Raw genomic sequence first — 16261 nt, forward strand, 5'->3', positions numbered from 1 at the left:
TGACTAACTGTCGCAGTGGTGAGGAGCGCCCCCTGGGTTCACTGAGCATGTCACTGAGGCCTGATGTCTCACTATTTCTTCTGCAGGTTCACACTGCACTCGGCAGAGTGGAGCTTCCTGACCCATGGAGAATTACTTTCAGGCTGAGGCCTTTAACCTGGACAAGGTGCTGGACGAATTCGAGCAGAATGAAGGTGCGTGACCTCTGTTATTTAATTACAATAAGGATTTACCAGCCTGGCTTAGCCTCCGTACACCAGAGCAAGGGGTGCATGGATGAGGAAATGTAGTGGCTGCATTGTCACACACTGCGCTGCAAATTCAGATGTTGTTCGAATGCACTTTTGTAAATGAATATCTGTTTCACAAAGAAAGCAGTTAAGGATTTACAGGGCTGGCTTATACTTTTTAGATTTTATGAGCCATTTTAAAGAGTTTTAAAGCTTACATGTTTTGCTCTACAGTTTATCTGAGGTCTAGATATCACCCCAGGTGACGAGTGAATTCGAGCAGAATAAAAACACACTGGTACCGTCCTCTAAATCTGAGCTGAACAGATGGGAGGCTGCGTTATGTTTAGCTTGGTAAAAGCGAGTCTGCTGCAGCCTGCAGTCTAAACGGGGCTAATTGAATTAGCATTTCCCACAGGACTCCTGACTCTGTCTGTTTTTCTTGGAGATTTTAATTGGTGTCATACAGCCAAGTCCATGCGATTTTTACCAGGATAAGGTTAATTTGTATTTGTGCACATTACAGAGTGCGTTGTTTTTATTATATGGTTTTGTGACTTTTTAGATAGTGACCTTATTATTTACACAAGCATCAGCTTGTTGTGATATGAAGGTTGCATGCAGCTGTGTTATAGACTTACTGTGTATCAGCAGGGTGCAATGACTTTAACATAGTACTTAATGCTATAAAGAAGAGTGGAAGGCTAATCCTACACACACACATACTCACACACTAAAGATATACACACTCCAGCTCTTGGCATTTCTATTGAAAACTGGAATGAAAGAGTGCCTTCTTTGACATTGATCTTTGAAGATTAATAAGGGTGAACTGAAACTGTAGAACAGCTCAAAGAGAAGAGAGAAGGCTTTTGTCTCTCTCTGTCTGTCTGTTTATGGTATAAAAAAATGAGATTGTGCTTGTGTTGCCCTTTGTAAGTTACTGGGTAATTCCCACCCCCACATTTCAAAGCATTCATGTGTCAGCTTGAAAGACAGATCCCAAGGCGAGGACGTAAATTGGCCCACTTTTGGGGAAAAAAAAATTCCCAATCTGCTCTGACCCTGTTTCCTAATTTGTTCGCCACTTGTTTCATTCTTCTCAAAAGTCCTCCAGAGCATCTTATTCTTCTCCTTCTTCTAATTTTTCTTTTTGTTCTTCTTCCCTATTGTCCAGAGCACTTCTACTCCTCCTTCTTTTTCTCCTTCTTATGTCTACTTACTCTTTCTCCTTGTAAAAGTATAAATGTATGTATTTATACTTTTAATGTATGTATGTACAAATAAATGTATTTATTTATTTAACGTCTTTGTTTCCTTCTCATCATTGTCTCTTCTCTTTCTTTCTCTTCCCTTCTAATGACTTTCCTTCATTGTCATTGTCACTTACAGATGAGACGGACACCCCCACTCTTTCGGACGCTAAGTGGACCCAGATCCTGGCTCCACCAGCTCACCTCCTCTCCCTGAACCCTGCCTTGACCCATGCTGACCTCAGCCCGAGGGACAGCCCTATTAACTTCAAGCCTCTTTTGGAGGCTCCAAGCTCTGGCGACTCCTCTCTGTCGGAGGTTACCGTGCCAGATGTGAAACCAGAGGTTTGGAGTGAAGAACGTCCAGCGGACGTCCACAGTCCCCCTTTGCTTCAGCCCAACATTGGCAAACTGGTAAGTGCTGACGGTCAAGCTTTGGACTCTCCCACTTTCTATGGGAACGGTGGGCTGTCTGTTACGAATTGCAACGGAGTTACAGAGGTTTCTCAGCTCAGTGATGATCCAGATCTTCCTGCCACAGATGAACCCGGTCCTGTTGGATCGGGTCTTGGTTCCCTTAGGGATCAGAAGGATGCCCTCGTGGAAAGGGACTGCTCCTACCTCGATGCTCACTTCTCCTTTCCCGAGGAAGGACTTGGGCATCAGGGGCTGGTTTTGAAGAATGGTTCTTCACCATCTGAGATGGAAGCTTTAGAATCAGGCAAAAGAGAGGATGCTGGTGTCAAGGAATCCAGAAAAGAGGAATGTAATTTTGTGCTTCCGGAAGGTGGCAGTTCTGCAGAGACTTCTAGTGGCACTCAAGAACTTGTTGCTGACCAAGAGTGTCCGATAGGTGCCTTTCAGAATGGGCGCATGGACAAGACTGAAAGTGAGGAGGTTAACTGGGATGTGCATAAGGAAAGGGATGAAAGAAACCTTCCGGACGAGTCTTCTGTAGTTGAATCGTCAGAGAGCGAGAGGTCCCAGTCCAATGGTGTGATCGATGGACATGATGGAGTAAGATCTACCCAACTTTCAGCTCCTTCCAAAGAGGACTCTGTCACAGAAGAGAAGGAGATGGAAGAGAGCAAGCAGGAATGCTGCGAACCTGGACGAGGGTCTGAGATTAACGGAGGAGGAGGCGGCGGCAAACTCAACAACAGTCGCCATCAGCTCGTCAGTGTTCCCTATGGGGGCGCAAGGCCCAAGCAACCTGTTGGCCTCAAGCTGCAGATTCCTCGTCCTCTCTCGGGACAAGTCCAAAACGAACTGGGTTCCACTGGCAGGAACAAGAACCTGGAGGCGCAGTGCAGAGCTGGTAGTCTTGAATCTTCTTGTGGGAGTACAGACTCTGAGGCTGGGAGAATGAATGGAGAAAGTGTTGAGGGTTCCTCAGGCTTGCACATTTCATCAGAGAACCCTGACAATGACCTCCAGGCAGGACAGCAGGGGGCACTTTCAAGGAAACCCTACAGTTCCCTGGGGGAAGTGGCTCCTGTGTGGGTGCCAGACTCCCAAGCGCCCTTCTGCATGAAGTGTGAGGTCAAGTTCACCTTCACCAAGAGGAGGCACCACTGCCGAGCCTGCGGCAAGGTAAGAACATCTGGACTTTGATGTGCTTCACAATATTAACCCTTATTTTTCTGCACTGTTCAAATGAAACTTACTTGCTTTGCCATGAATTTAATTATACAATAATTGGCTGTAACATTAAAGCTGCCTCCTTGTTTCTAGACTCCTTGTCCTTCTATAACCATAGAGGAGCACTTTGTAGTTATAACATTAAACACTAGTCCTTCTGTTGCTCTGCATACTGTTAGTTCCCTCTCACTCTGTTCTTCAGTGCTCAGTACTCTCACAGAGCAGGTATGATTTGAGTGGTGTACCATCCCCAGCACCGCAGCGACACTGATGTAAGGGCTGCTAATGGATGTATACACATCTGTCATATTTATCTTTATTTCTGCTAATGTCTCTGCTTGTTTTAATTATCTATGAATAAATACTCTAATGATCTATGATTGATGCTGATCTGTCGGACCAAAAACAATACTGAACGTGAACATCCCGAACTAGCACAAAAACACAGCGGAGTGGTTGTAGGGTCTGTGTCAGAAGAGAAGTGTGATATCGCTCCGGGGGATTGAGTCTCTCTTTCTCCACTGTTCTCAGAAGTGTAAACCAGTCTTAATTAACTGTCAGCTTATTGATATTATTTTACATAGAATGTTTACAAACATTGTAACAACACTGTTAAGGAGAACTGGAAAGATTCAGCAGTTATGACCAATGATTCTTCTTCACTATTATACTGACATCTAGTGGCTTGGAGGTATTACATATTCAGTGTTAAGCATAAGCCATTACTAGGGTCTGTTCCTCTGAGTTAGATCTTACAGAACAGAAACGTGAAGATATTGAATAATCGCGTTCGTCCGTACTGTTTGCAGCTTTGCTTTGGTTTAAAAAAAAAAAAGGACTGACTGCTTCTTTTAAAGGATGTGTAGGTAATTGCTTTGTGGCTGAGGACGTCTGAAATTGTCGAAGGTCTTTGGGGAAAGGAAGGGCTGCTGATGATGCACTTTAAAATAGCTTCACTGCTGCTGGAAGCTGGCGGTAATTTCCCCTGGCGATAAACAAACGGCCGCTGGCCCTGTCAGGGACTCGGACAGAAACAATCGACGGGAGAGAAGTGAAAATGAAACTGAGACGAAGGTGTGGAGGGACCTCCACGGCATCTCTGTTAAAGGCCACATGTCTGTCTGGAGGAGGGGCGGATGTGTAAAATTATGACATGTTCTCCTTTGTTCTATCTTAGCGTTTGTGTGGTTTGTGATGGTGAGTAAGACCATGTCTGGGGTCTACTGTTTCACACTGGAGCAGTGTGGCTAACAAAAATTGCACACACGGCCTCATTCATGAAACGTGAGTAGAATGAATTTGCACGTAAATCATTCATAAATCACTTTTTTCGTAAATATCCAGATTCATTCATGTTCATAGGTCCAAAGAAATTTACACCTGCTCCTGAAAATGTGTAAAGTTAATAAAATGAATTAAAATACAACAGCTAAATTGGTAAACAATCAGTTAATGAATAATCAAACTAATACAGCCTGTTAAGAGCAATTTCCAGTAGCTAAAAAGCAATGGCTTGCTGAATTATTTTGTTACTCGTGTAGTCAGTTACTTCATGGGGATCACTGCAATATAAACGGGTTTTTGGTCTGTAACCTGTGCCAATAGCTGATGTTGTGCTGCTGCTGATTAACAGAAAGCTCTGCACAGAGAACTTTAACGTCTTTGGAGATGATACTGGTTTATTAGCTGAGCTCAGCTCACTACCAAGATCCATTCTTTTTTATTTGTGCAATATTTTAGAACCCCAAACCTGTGCATGGACTGTCCGCGTTTGGCTCATTGGACCCTGGAAGGTTTAAAGCATTCATTTTTAAGCCCTCATCCAAGCATCATCCCAGGAATTTTAAGCTATGTTATACTTGACACACTGTAACTGATACAAAATTATACAATCACAATATTTAAGTCTCGTGCGTTTACTCTGCGTGCTGTCATGCACCTCTGACGTTTTATAACATGCTTCATTGAAACATATTTAAAGCAACTCTTGCAAATCAGGAACAAATGCACAGGCATTTAACCCTCTGTCAGAGACTACAGAGAGGGTCAAATGGGCCAAAAGTCATAGAAGGAGCTTGTGTCAAAAATAAACACCTTTAGCTTCCTTGCAGATTCCCCCACCTTAAGCAGAATTGTGCAGGGTAACTTCAGTGGTCGTGCAGTAGTGTGCAAAAGTGTTAGACCTCTAAAATTATCATTATTTAAAATAATGTATCTTCTAAGTAAATGTTTTTACATTTATATAATAATTATAAATACAAAATAGGATATTCTTTTCTAAACTTGTGTTGTGAGCCAGTGTGAAAATATATTTCCAGATTTTCTTGTTTGTATGGATTTGTGAAATCAACAGCACACTTTATTTAGCATAATGAACTATAATAACCTCAAATAAAACTGCACTGCCACAAGCAGAGATGATAACACACAGAATATCACACTTACTTTAAAAATGTTTTTTGTTTTATTTCAGCGCACAATTTCGTACTGTTCAGATAACAGCTTCTCAAATTTTCTCAGCCTAAAAAAATTTGCACAGTACTATGTAATTTTTAGACAGCATAATCCTTCTAATGCCTTGCTATACTTTCCCATAAGTGAGCAAAAAATGTACATAGAATGAATCTAAAAAGAGCAGATTTGAATGCACTTCAATAACATTGATTTCCGCTCAGAACATTTGTTTTGTTTGTGACTTGTTGTAACTGTTCGTTACTGTAGAGATTTTAAGGCTTTTGTAGTGGCTTCTCATTCCGAGCGCTTTCTTATAAGGCTGTCATTTGAAATTCATGGGAGGGGATTATGGTAATAGCATGTTAATTGCAAAGTAACATGCACGTACACCCATTTTGTGAACATTTGGCATTCACTAATAGGGTTGCAAAGCGATGGAAAATTTTCAGATAAATATCCAGTAAATTACCAGTAACTTTCCTTGGGAACTTTAGCTTGAGAACTTTGGAAATATTCAGAAATGTAAACTTTCTGTGGAAATTTTGGGAACATTGGGAATTTATTGGAATTAATAGAAAATATTGGATAATTTAAAGGAAGTATATCATACACTCTCATCAATTTTTTTTGTCAACTGCAGACATGAAAGCATAACAATACAAATAATAACTGTGGGTTAATAATAGGTAACAGTTGATGCATAGTATTAATTCTTGGTTACAGAAACCAAGTAAACTGACCTGTTGCTAGCCTACTAGTCTGATTTACCAGATAGCAAGCATCTGTGAGATTACGCCTTGATTTAATACTTGTTTAAATATTTAAATGCTATTACTGTCAATAAAGGTAGTACTTGGATCCAAATATGAGTGTCAGGTTTCTAGAAATCAGCACATATGCTGTACATGTGATGGAGAAATGAACAATGCAGTTGGTGTTGTCTCAATAGCCTTTCTGTGTGCCATGTGCACGGGATTGAGGAGCAGCTTTGCTATTCAACTGTGTTGCTACTGTGTTTAAATATTTTAGCCAAGATGATGCTTCAGTATTTTTATTTGCAACTTTATGTAAGTTTCTCACCTTTAGCTTTGAATATTCCTGTTTTATTCCCGTTAATTCCCATGGTAAATTTCCCATTTTTGAAAATTCCCTGTTTACTAGTGTTCTACTAAAACAAATCTGGTGTTTACGCAGCTTTCATGAATCTGGTGGAAAATTTTTGGGAATGTCAATTTCTTCATATATTACGTGCAGTTTGCTTGTTTTTTTTACAAAGATTTCATGAATGTGGCCCCACTGCATGTAATCCCTGTAGAACAGTATTGAATGGGATGCTCTGGATCAGTTGATCCAGATGAGCCTAATGTCACCATTTCCAATGCCACCCATCAACCCTCTTAGCTTTGGAGAACTGTGTTTTCTGGAGTGATGGCGCTTCATTCAATGACTCTGGGATGTAGAACTAATTATCTGGCATTAGTACCTCAGTGATATTCTTGTAGTGGCCATCAAATCCTCACAGCAATGTTTCACATCTAGTCTAAAGCCTTCATAGAGGAGTAGAAACTGATGATTGCTCCTGATCATTAGTTTTAGAAGAGATTTGGGATGACTTGTTGGATACTGGTTTTATGATCTGTGTGTGTGTGCAGGTGTTCTGTGCTGCGTGTTGTAGTCTGAAGTCCAGGCTGATGTACATGGACAGGAAAGAGGCCCGGGTGTGTGTGACCTGTCACCACGCTCTGAATGGTGAGTGATTTCACAGGATTTTGTAAATGGCTGTTAGTGACTCAGTGGGGAGTGGAGATGTTGTGGGATTGCCCCTCTGTTTTTATGGGGGATGAATTGGGGTGGGTTTCTCCCTGCTTAGCCTACTTATATATATATATATATATATATATATATATATATATATATATATATATATATATATATATATATATATATATATATATATATATTTTATTTATTTTTTTTCATTTTTTTTTTTTTAACTCTTGCTCTTATGAGGAGGGACAGAGTCCTTACAGGACAGACTGTTTCTCTTTGTAATGGAGACTTGGGAGAATGGGAGATTTCCATTTGTTTGAAACTAGGGTCTTGTGTCTTTAACTGTGGAAAGACTCCAAATAAACTCCAAAGTGAAAGCCACAGTAACCTTTCAAAAAAATTATTTTACAGTAAAGCCCATAGCTTTTGGCTTAAAAGCTTCTCCTTTGTCTCTGTTTAGGAGATTTGGAGGACTATATAAAAGTAAAAAAATGATTTAGTTTTTTTGAACACATTGATTTATTTAATTAATTTATTTATTTATTTATTTATTTTGGGTGAAATAATTCTTTGTTATACTCTCCGGTGTAACTTTCCTGGTGCTGTATTCTTCTCCTCAGCTCAGTCATGGGAGAGTTTAGCTGCTGCCTCTAATCAGAGTCCGAACCCCAACAACCCAGCGGAGTACTGCTCCACTATCCCCCCGCTGCAGCAGGCCCAGGCTTCTGGGGCCCTGAGCTCTCCTCCTCCCACAGTCATGGTGCCTGTTGGAGTCCTCAAACAGCCTGGAAACGAAGGTAAAGCACTCACTACTTGGAGCCCTCTGGTTTACAACCACTTTAGTGAATAATATCCTAAAGTAATAATATCCTAAAATCCTTGGTCTGTCTCAACCCCTGCCCTAAGTAACTACTGAGTATCACAGTAGAAATGTTTGTTGTAGATTGGGCAGGGGAAACAAAATGACATAATAATGACAAATATTAGATATTTGAGTAAATGACAAATATCTACAGCAGATATCGAGGGTTAATAAATCACCCAATGCGAATGAAGACACTGGTTTCAGTCAGTGCTAGCAAGGGAGCAAGGAATCTAGTCATGCTAATATTATTAATGAGATAATGAGGATTCACTCAGGTGAGCAAAGCTATGGCACTATTAAAGAAGAAACTCTTTCAGAAGAGGATTTAACCAAAAGCTATATGCTACAGAAATAACTGATAGAGCTGAGAAAACGGAGCAGAGAATAGTTGAAGCTAAGCAGGGGCTCTTCCCCCAACCTGAAACTAGAGCAGAACATCCTAGACAGAACAAAAACTATACCTCTAGTCTGGTACTCACTCATTTTGTGTTTTTGACCTGATATCTGTTTTATTTTACTTTATTTTGAAGGGATAGATGTATCATGTTTTTGTTGTAGTCTTTGTGTGTGCTGTATTTTTCTGTCTGTGCTACATTTCTAAGGCTGGTGGCAGTGTCATTGTTCATGGTCTGTGTTTGTCTGCAGGTTCTCTTTCTCGTGAGCAGAGAAGGGTCTGGTTTGCAGACGGTATTTTACCAAACGGAGAGACTGCGGACTCCAAAGCACCAGCTCCAAACTCCAGCCAGTCACAGCCTCTCACTGTGTCCCAGTTCTCCAACAAATCTACAGCTGCCAGCACACACGAGGTGGGGTTAAACTGACCTAGACCACGTATTAAAAAAAAAAAAAAAAAATAAATAAATAAATAAAAACATTGGTACACAGCTGGGATTCACAATTGGTCTTTTTTTTTTAATTATTATTTTCAAAGTGTGTTCCTCTGGTGTGAAGAACAGTAATAAATAATGTTTTAAAATACATGCATTTAGTTAGTTATAGACATAAGGGCAACACAATCTGCTTCATCAGGATTGATTTATTACTGTCAAAGGTTCAGAAATATTTCTCAACCTGACTCATGTTTATTGGAGCAGAATATCTCCAAGACATGAATAAATTCATTTATAAAGTAGCACAGACCGGCCAGTTAGGAATGGCGTTCCCTTTGTTTTAATTACCTCTGTTGAGGGTGTGCGAGTCATTTCTAACAGGGACCAAGAAAACTCTTGACATAAATCACTCTGCTGAAGTGAAATTTACAGATGCAAAATAGTGATATGGACACTCAGGACTTTGTTCAGACTCACTTGTTTGTTAGCCCGAGTGACTGTGTAAAACCAGGCGTCAGCAATCATGGCCCACTTTATACGGAAATCAGAAACTCCACTATGTAACATATACTTCCCCCTCCCCCTTCATTTTGGGACAGTGCTGTAAATATGTATTACACTCTGCAACTCTAGGGGGAGCCCAGGAGCATAAATACCAAATCTTACCTAGTCTTGCTTTAACTTGGGTGACACAGCATGTTGTGCAAGTATTCTGACTGTTTTAAATGACAGAAAACCTCTCGCCATACTTATGATAAGCAGCATAGCATTGCTGGGACGTCTAGGAAGTGTTTGTTTTTGTGCAGTGTCACTGTGGTGTGGTAAATCAGTACTGCATTAAAAATAACAGTGATTAAAGTGCATTAACAGTAGGATATGTTTGCCAAGAAAAATAACTCACAGCACAGTCCATTTCAGTAAAATGCCACATTTCAGAACAGTTGTACTTTAGATTGTGCAAAGATTTCAGGTCTGTTTCCATAACTGATTTTTGCCCCTCTTGCCCCCTGTAGGCAGCCCATGCCCCTGCGGGTCCAGTGGGCAGCCCCGTTGGCTGCTCAGTCAGCCTGATCCCTGAGGACGGTCTTCCTCCCATTCTCATCTCCACTGGCGTCAAAGGAGGTACGGGAGGCCACATCTCAGGTGCTTGCTCATCCTCACCATTCAGCTTCTTCACTCTGGTTTATGCATGCCTGCGTGTGTCTGCGTTCATCTGCATTCGTCTGGGCGTTCGTATGCGTAAATGTGCTGAGGGGTGGGCAGTAGGACCATATCACTGTCACAAACTGTTGTATCATCGCTGTCTAAAGAAAAGCATGTCCAAAAAAGTAACTTTTCAGGAGAAGGTAAAACCTTCTTAAATTTTTCTGGAAGTCAATGTAAAAGGATTTTGGAGTATTTCCGTTAGTCCATTTTCTCACAATGTAAAGGATAGCTGTTGAACAGCGATAATATCACTCAAGTTTTTGAAATCACGTCTAAACTCTCACTCATTGTAACATGTATTTGTCTGCACATTTGTCTGAGAGTTTATCTACACACCAGTCTGCGATCTCGAAGTAAAAGTGGGGGGCAGTAGTTAATATTAAAATTGCAGATAATTTTAGTTACATTCTTTCCACACGCTTGAGTTATTTAAAGCCTTCGAGAAGTTGAGGGGGAAACCACCTTAAATTATACTTGAAAGTAGTGTTGTGTTTTGGTTTGAAATATTTTATTTATTTGTTTCACCCTAAAGAAATAAATGCTGTATTTCTCACAGTGCTTCTCCAGTTTTTTTTATATTTATGAACAGAATGATCAGATGTTTGCATAAAATATGCCAGATAACCACATCAGCACACACTTTCCAAAGCATCCTTCAAATTAAATTTTGTATTTAATTTGTAGTGAAAATTCCTTTGAATTTGGAAAACTGACCAGCCGTAAAGGTTTGTCTATTTTATCAGCTCAAAAGATCACTTTGTAGTGCAGTTTCTAAGTAGTTCTGTGTTGTACTGTATTAGCGGATCAGACACAGCAGGGCTGCTGGAGTTTTTAAACCATGTGTCCACCTAGATGTAAAGTCAGAGACTGTAGCCCATCTGTTGCTGCACAGGACACTGGACTATTTACAGTCTAGCAGTGACACTGAGGGGTTTAAAAACTCAAGCAGCATCTGCTGAGTCTGATCCAGTCGTACCAGCACAACACACACTAACACGCCACCACGTCAGTGTCATTTGGATGAAAGTGGCTAAAAAAAAAATATGCAGGAGCTTATCAAATGGACAGTTCATGTGGACACAAGGATGTCATTTTAATGTTTTGGCTGATCAGCCTATACCTGTATCTGTGTCATTTATCATTGTGTTTGTGCTTAAATATCAATCTCACTTTCTCAGGAGTGTCTCCATGCTAAAGTTCCTGATCTCTTTGGCTCAAGGAGAGATGATAGTGCGGGATGGTGTTAAAAGCAGTGTGTTTTGTATGTGTAGATTATGCAGTGGAGGAGAGACCATCAGAGATCCTGTTGCTGCAGCAGTTGGAGGAGGGGGGTCCAGACCCCCTGGTCTTTGTGCTGAACGCTAACCTGCTGGCGATGGTCAAACTGGTCAACTGTGAGTGCCTCTCTTTCTAATTTCTCTCTGGATCTTCATCGCTTTGTTGCGCAAACAGGTTTAAGTTGAAAACCTGACATTCATTCATTCATTCAAAGTAGTGGGAACATTTATCGTATTTTTTGAAGCACACGCCTTTAAAAATTTTAAAATCCGTTTGGTCTAAACATTGGCCCAAATTTCAGAGATCAGTGAGGCCTGGATCGGAGATCAGAGCATAGTTGGCTTCACTCTCTGGGTGGGTAGGATGGCCCTCCCCCTCAACAGTCTCTCTCAGATGTGAGCGGTGCGTTTTCTCCTCCTGTGTGTTAAACTGTTCAGGGGTGTTGCATTAGCCTCATTTAGAAAAGAGCTGGTGGGTTGCCCCCACTCTCCCAAGGCTAGAGGCACACTGTTAGATTCTGGGCTTTGCAGACAATTGATAATTTGGGGATAATAGGAGAAGTTTCAGCAGAAATGTTGGGATAAGCAACATTTTGGAGCTGCTGTTGATTTTGGGTTCTATTAGTTCAAAGTAGGGGCATAACTCCAAATTTACATTTTACAGCCCAGGTGTGTTTTGTTGATTTTTGTAGTGAATAATACGCTAACATCATCTACAATGATGAACAGATGCAAAAAGCCATGTGTCTTAATTTTTTTTTGGGCACAGACTAGAGATTAATTTATTTTGGGGTTAAAAAATAAAACAAAAACAAAGTATTATAACATGTTTCTTCATCTGCGTTAAAGTTAATTAATTGTGAATAGTTCTTATGTTAAAACTTTTAATGGGTTTAATTTAGGACATAAACTGCATTGAAATACAAATATTTTGTTTTAGAGTGGAAAAAAAAAAAAAAAAAAAAAAATATATATATATATATATATATATATATATATATATATATATATATATATATATTATTATTATTATTTTAAAATATAATATAATAATATTAAATATATTATTATTTTATATATATTATTATTATTATTATTTTTTTTTTTTAAAGATAATTTTATTGGAAATGATTTGATATAAATTACCATATATTCTGTGCCAACTTATGCTTCAAAAACTCCTTTAAATCAAAATGCTGCTACTTACACCACATCTACAATCTTTAAAACACTCTCAGCTTTAAGCATCTGCTGTTTTTAACTCCTCTATTCTTTGTCTCTCTCTTTTAAATTAACAGATGTGAACAGAAAGTGCTGGTATGTGGCGACTAAGGGCATGCATGCGGTGGGACAGGCCGAGCTGGTGGTCTTGCTGCAGTGTCTCCCAGATGAGAAGAGCGTCCCCAAAGACATCTTCACACACTTTGTGCAGCTCTATCAAGAGGCTCTCACAGGTAAAACACCTGTAAACCACAGTGGAGAGTGCAGACCATGTCAGATGTGTTCAGAAGCGTGTGGAGTGTTTTGCAACAGCTTTAAAAATGGCTCGGCCACTTGTTTAGAACCAGAACTGTGAAACTGGGTCTACCCGAACTGGTCATAGTGATATCAGTGTGTTTTCAGTGCTGTGGTGGTGTGTGTTTAGTAGGATCAAAGGCTGGAGTTAAAGGACAGTGGTGGTGAACACACACAACAAGCATGGAGAAATAAAAGCAATCAGTAAAATTGGAGAAAATGATAACAGAGAAAAAAGAGAACTGAGTGAAAATGGCAAAAAAAAAAAATAAAAAAAAACCCACAGATCTTCTGTTCCTCGCTCCTCACTGATGTGTACTCGGTTCGTGGTGAACAGTGAGCGGCTCATTATCATTTAAAAGAACAGGCGCTGAAAGCAGCCATGATGAACAGGGCTTTTCAAATGCGGGGAGAACCTTACTGTGGGATTTTGACCAAAGTATGTTTCCCGTGAGTAGTTAAATATTATAGTCTTTATAAAGAGTGCAGCATGTTCTGGTGCAGTATATATTTTTGAAACAATAATAGATTAACATGATTGTAAATGGAAGAAAAATTAATTAAAAATAAAAAAAACAAAGTACCCTCCCCATACAGTAAATAGAGCAGCATCTGTGTGTTAATAATCTCTCTCTCTCTCTCTCTCTCTCTCTGTAGGGAACGTGTTGAGTCACCTGGGTCACTCGTTCTTCACTCAGAGTTTTCTGGGGAGTAAAGAGCACGGAGGATTTCTCTACATCAGCCCCACATTCCAGTCTCTGCAGGACCTTCCTCTGCCCAACGCCCCGTACCTTTTCGGGGTCCTGCTGCAGAAGTGGGAGACGCCCTGGGCCAAAGTCTTCCCCCTGCGGCTGCTGCTGCGCCTTGGAGCTGAGTACAGATGTGAGTCTTGTTTTGATAATTGGGTGTGTAAATAATTTTTTAAAAGCAAAGATCTAAATTTACCAGTCAGTCTATGTACACATTCTTACCTATTGTCATGAGCTCTGAAAGAACGAGATTGTGGATATAAGCAGCCGAAATGATTTTCCTCTCTGTGATCGGGTGAGGAGTGCAGTGATTAGGGAGGAGCAAGGAGTCGAGTCACTGCTCCTTCACGTTGAGAGGAGCCAGTTGAGGTGGTTCAGGTGTCTAAGCCTTCTGGACACCTCCCACTGTAGGTATACCATGCATGTCCAACTGGATGGAGGTCCTTGGGTAGACGCTGGAGGGATTATATCTCCTGGCTGGCCTGGGAACGTCTGGGGATCCCCCAGGAGGAGCTGGTGGAAGTTGTGGAGGACAGAGATGCCTGGGCTTCTTGGGTTACACTGTTGCCACCCTGACCCTGAAATTAAGTGAAAAAAAAACGATGATAAATTCTAACAGTCTTCTGCTCTTTTGTCATTTTATGGTAACTGGTGCATAGTATTAAAAATGTCAATTGTGAGTTTATTAAAGTAAAAAATATTATTAAAGTATTAATATGCTAGGTTCTTGATGGCAAACCTCAAAATCATTATCTTTAAATCATCTATACCAAAATTCACACATACTTTTGGATACAATATTACCCCCAAGAACAGAACAAATCGCATCACATGCTTTTGCAGCACTCACGGATCTCATAAGAAATGCGGCGACTAATGAATTCTTCTCTTGCCGTTTTCGCTACTTTCCCCACTTTTTATTTTATTTTTGTTTGAATAAAATGATTCAAAACTGTCATAAAAGCGACATAAAATGACCATTTTTATATGTTTAAAATTTGAATTACAATTATACGCTACACAAAAATACTTTAAAACCTATTTGTACACTTAATAACAAACTGCAATTGACTTTAGATAATAATAAAATAGAAGCGGAGACATTTTTAATGCTCTATTTTCTGAGATTTCACTGCCACCTTCCCCTCCTCCTCCTCCTCCTCTTCTTCCTCTTCACTTGTTCTCAGATGCTCTTCTCTAAGCTGGAGCTAATCCCAGAGCATGTGAAGAGCTGAATATATTAACAAAGTGCCCCCTGCTGCGCTCCCTAAACTGTGAAATTAAAGCTCTGCTGCGATGACACAGTCCAAGGCTCTATCATGGTCCTGCTGCTCTGTTTGTTGGACAGAATGAGGTTTTCTAGCATGGACTACTTTTACTCGAGTGTTTTTTCACTGCATTTGCTGTTGGATTTATATTGGGAGACCCTGTGAAACACACAGATGTACATAAACACAAAACCGAGACATATAGCCTTGTGCAAATAACAAACATACAAGACCTGGGGGAGAATCCTACAAAGCACGATTTCAGATTCAACCAGATAATTTTATTTACTCATAATTGGATATGAGTAGTTCAGTAGGAATGTCCTGTTGCTCTTTCTCTTGGTTTAGCTTGAATTCTGGCTTAAGTTATGTGGTTAAATTTGTTCCAATGGTGTCACCAAACTCCTCATCAGATAAACAGCACTTAAAGTTCCATTCTTTCCTCAGATCTTTGAGTGCTGATAGCTCCCTCTTATGGAGAATCTGAAGCATACTTTAATTCATTTACTCATTCCTTTTTTCCTCTTTCTTTTTTTTCCCATCTTGAACTTTTCTTTATGTACTTGCTCATTGTCTCCTACCTTTTTTTACTGATCCTTTGAATGTTATTCATATGTAAATTTAAACTGTGTTGTTGTATTTGCAGTTTACCCCTGTCCTCTGTTCAGTGTCCGATTCAGAAAGCCTCTGTTTGGAGAAACTGGACACACTATCATTAACCTACTGGCGGTAAAGCAATTTATATATTTATATTTATCTCAAAAAATTACTTTTTTTTTCTTTTTAATATATCTGATTTGTACTCTGTATATATTTTATTGTTTGTTTTATAGACTCTATCATATGTCTGTTTCATTGAAGGAGTATTTATCAAAGCATTTCACTGCATAAACTTGGATTTGAAGACTTTAGATCTGTATCTCATAAAACCTGTATATAAGAGCATTTTATTTATATATATATATATATATATATATATATATATAATGTGTGTAATGTGTGTGTGCACTTGTCCTCATAGGATTTTCGGAATTATCAGTATACGCTGCCAGTGGTCCGAGGGCTGGTGGTGGATATGGAAGTGAGGAAAACCTGCATTAAAATTCCTAGCAATCGCTATAATGAGGTAAACACAAACTTTCTGGTCATTTTCACATGTCCATAGCCATGGCCACTTGGTACACCTTATTCACTCAATTCATA

The 16261-nt window shown here is 39.8% G+C and overlaps 1 protein-coding gene across 3 annotated transcripts in view; it reads left to right on the plus strand.

The window, feature by feature from the left end:
- LOC136675529 (zinc finger FYVE domain-containing protein 9-like) overlaps positions 1 to 16261 on the plus strand; it is a 36772-nt gene that overhangs the window by 10085 nt on the left and 10426 nt on the right. For 2 of the 3 annotated variants that reach the window (XM_066652098.1, XM_066652099.1), the window contains exons 3-13: positions 87 to 194; positions 1623 to 3076; positions 7231 to 7327; positions 7969 to 8145; positions 8859 to 9019; positions 10057 to 10186; positions 11521 to 11643; positions 12825 to 12980; positions 13699 to 13923; positions 15705 to 15787; positions 16080 to 16184. In XM_066652098.1, the coding sequence (XP_066508195.1) occupies positions 125 to 194; positions 1623 to 3076; positions 7231 to 7327; positions 7969 to 8145; positions 8859 to 9019; positions 10057 to 10186; positions 11521 to 11643; positions 12825 to 12980; positions 13699 to 13923; positions 15705 to 15787; positions 16080 to 16184 (2781 nt within the window). In that variant the 5' untranslated portion in view covers positions 87 to 124. The remainder of the gene's footprint in view (positions 1 to 86; positions 195 to 1622; positions 3077 to 7230; positions 7328 to 7968; positions 8146 to 8858; positions 9020 to 10056; positions 10187 to 11520; positions 11644 to 12824; positions 12981 to 13698; positions 13924 to 15704; positions 15788 to 16079; positions 16185 to 16261) is intronic. The other variant, XM_066652100.1, reaches the window with a different exon arrangement.

This window comes from Hoplias malabaricus, chromosome X1, assembly GCF_029633855.1.
Source record: "Hoplias malabaricus isolate fHopMal1 chromosome X1, fHopMal1.hap1, whole genome shotgun sequence".
NCBI classification, from domain to species: domain Eukaryota; kingdom Metazoa; phylum Chordata; class Actinopteri; order Characiformes; family Erythrinidae; genus Hoplias; species Hoplias malabaricus.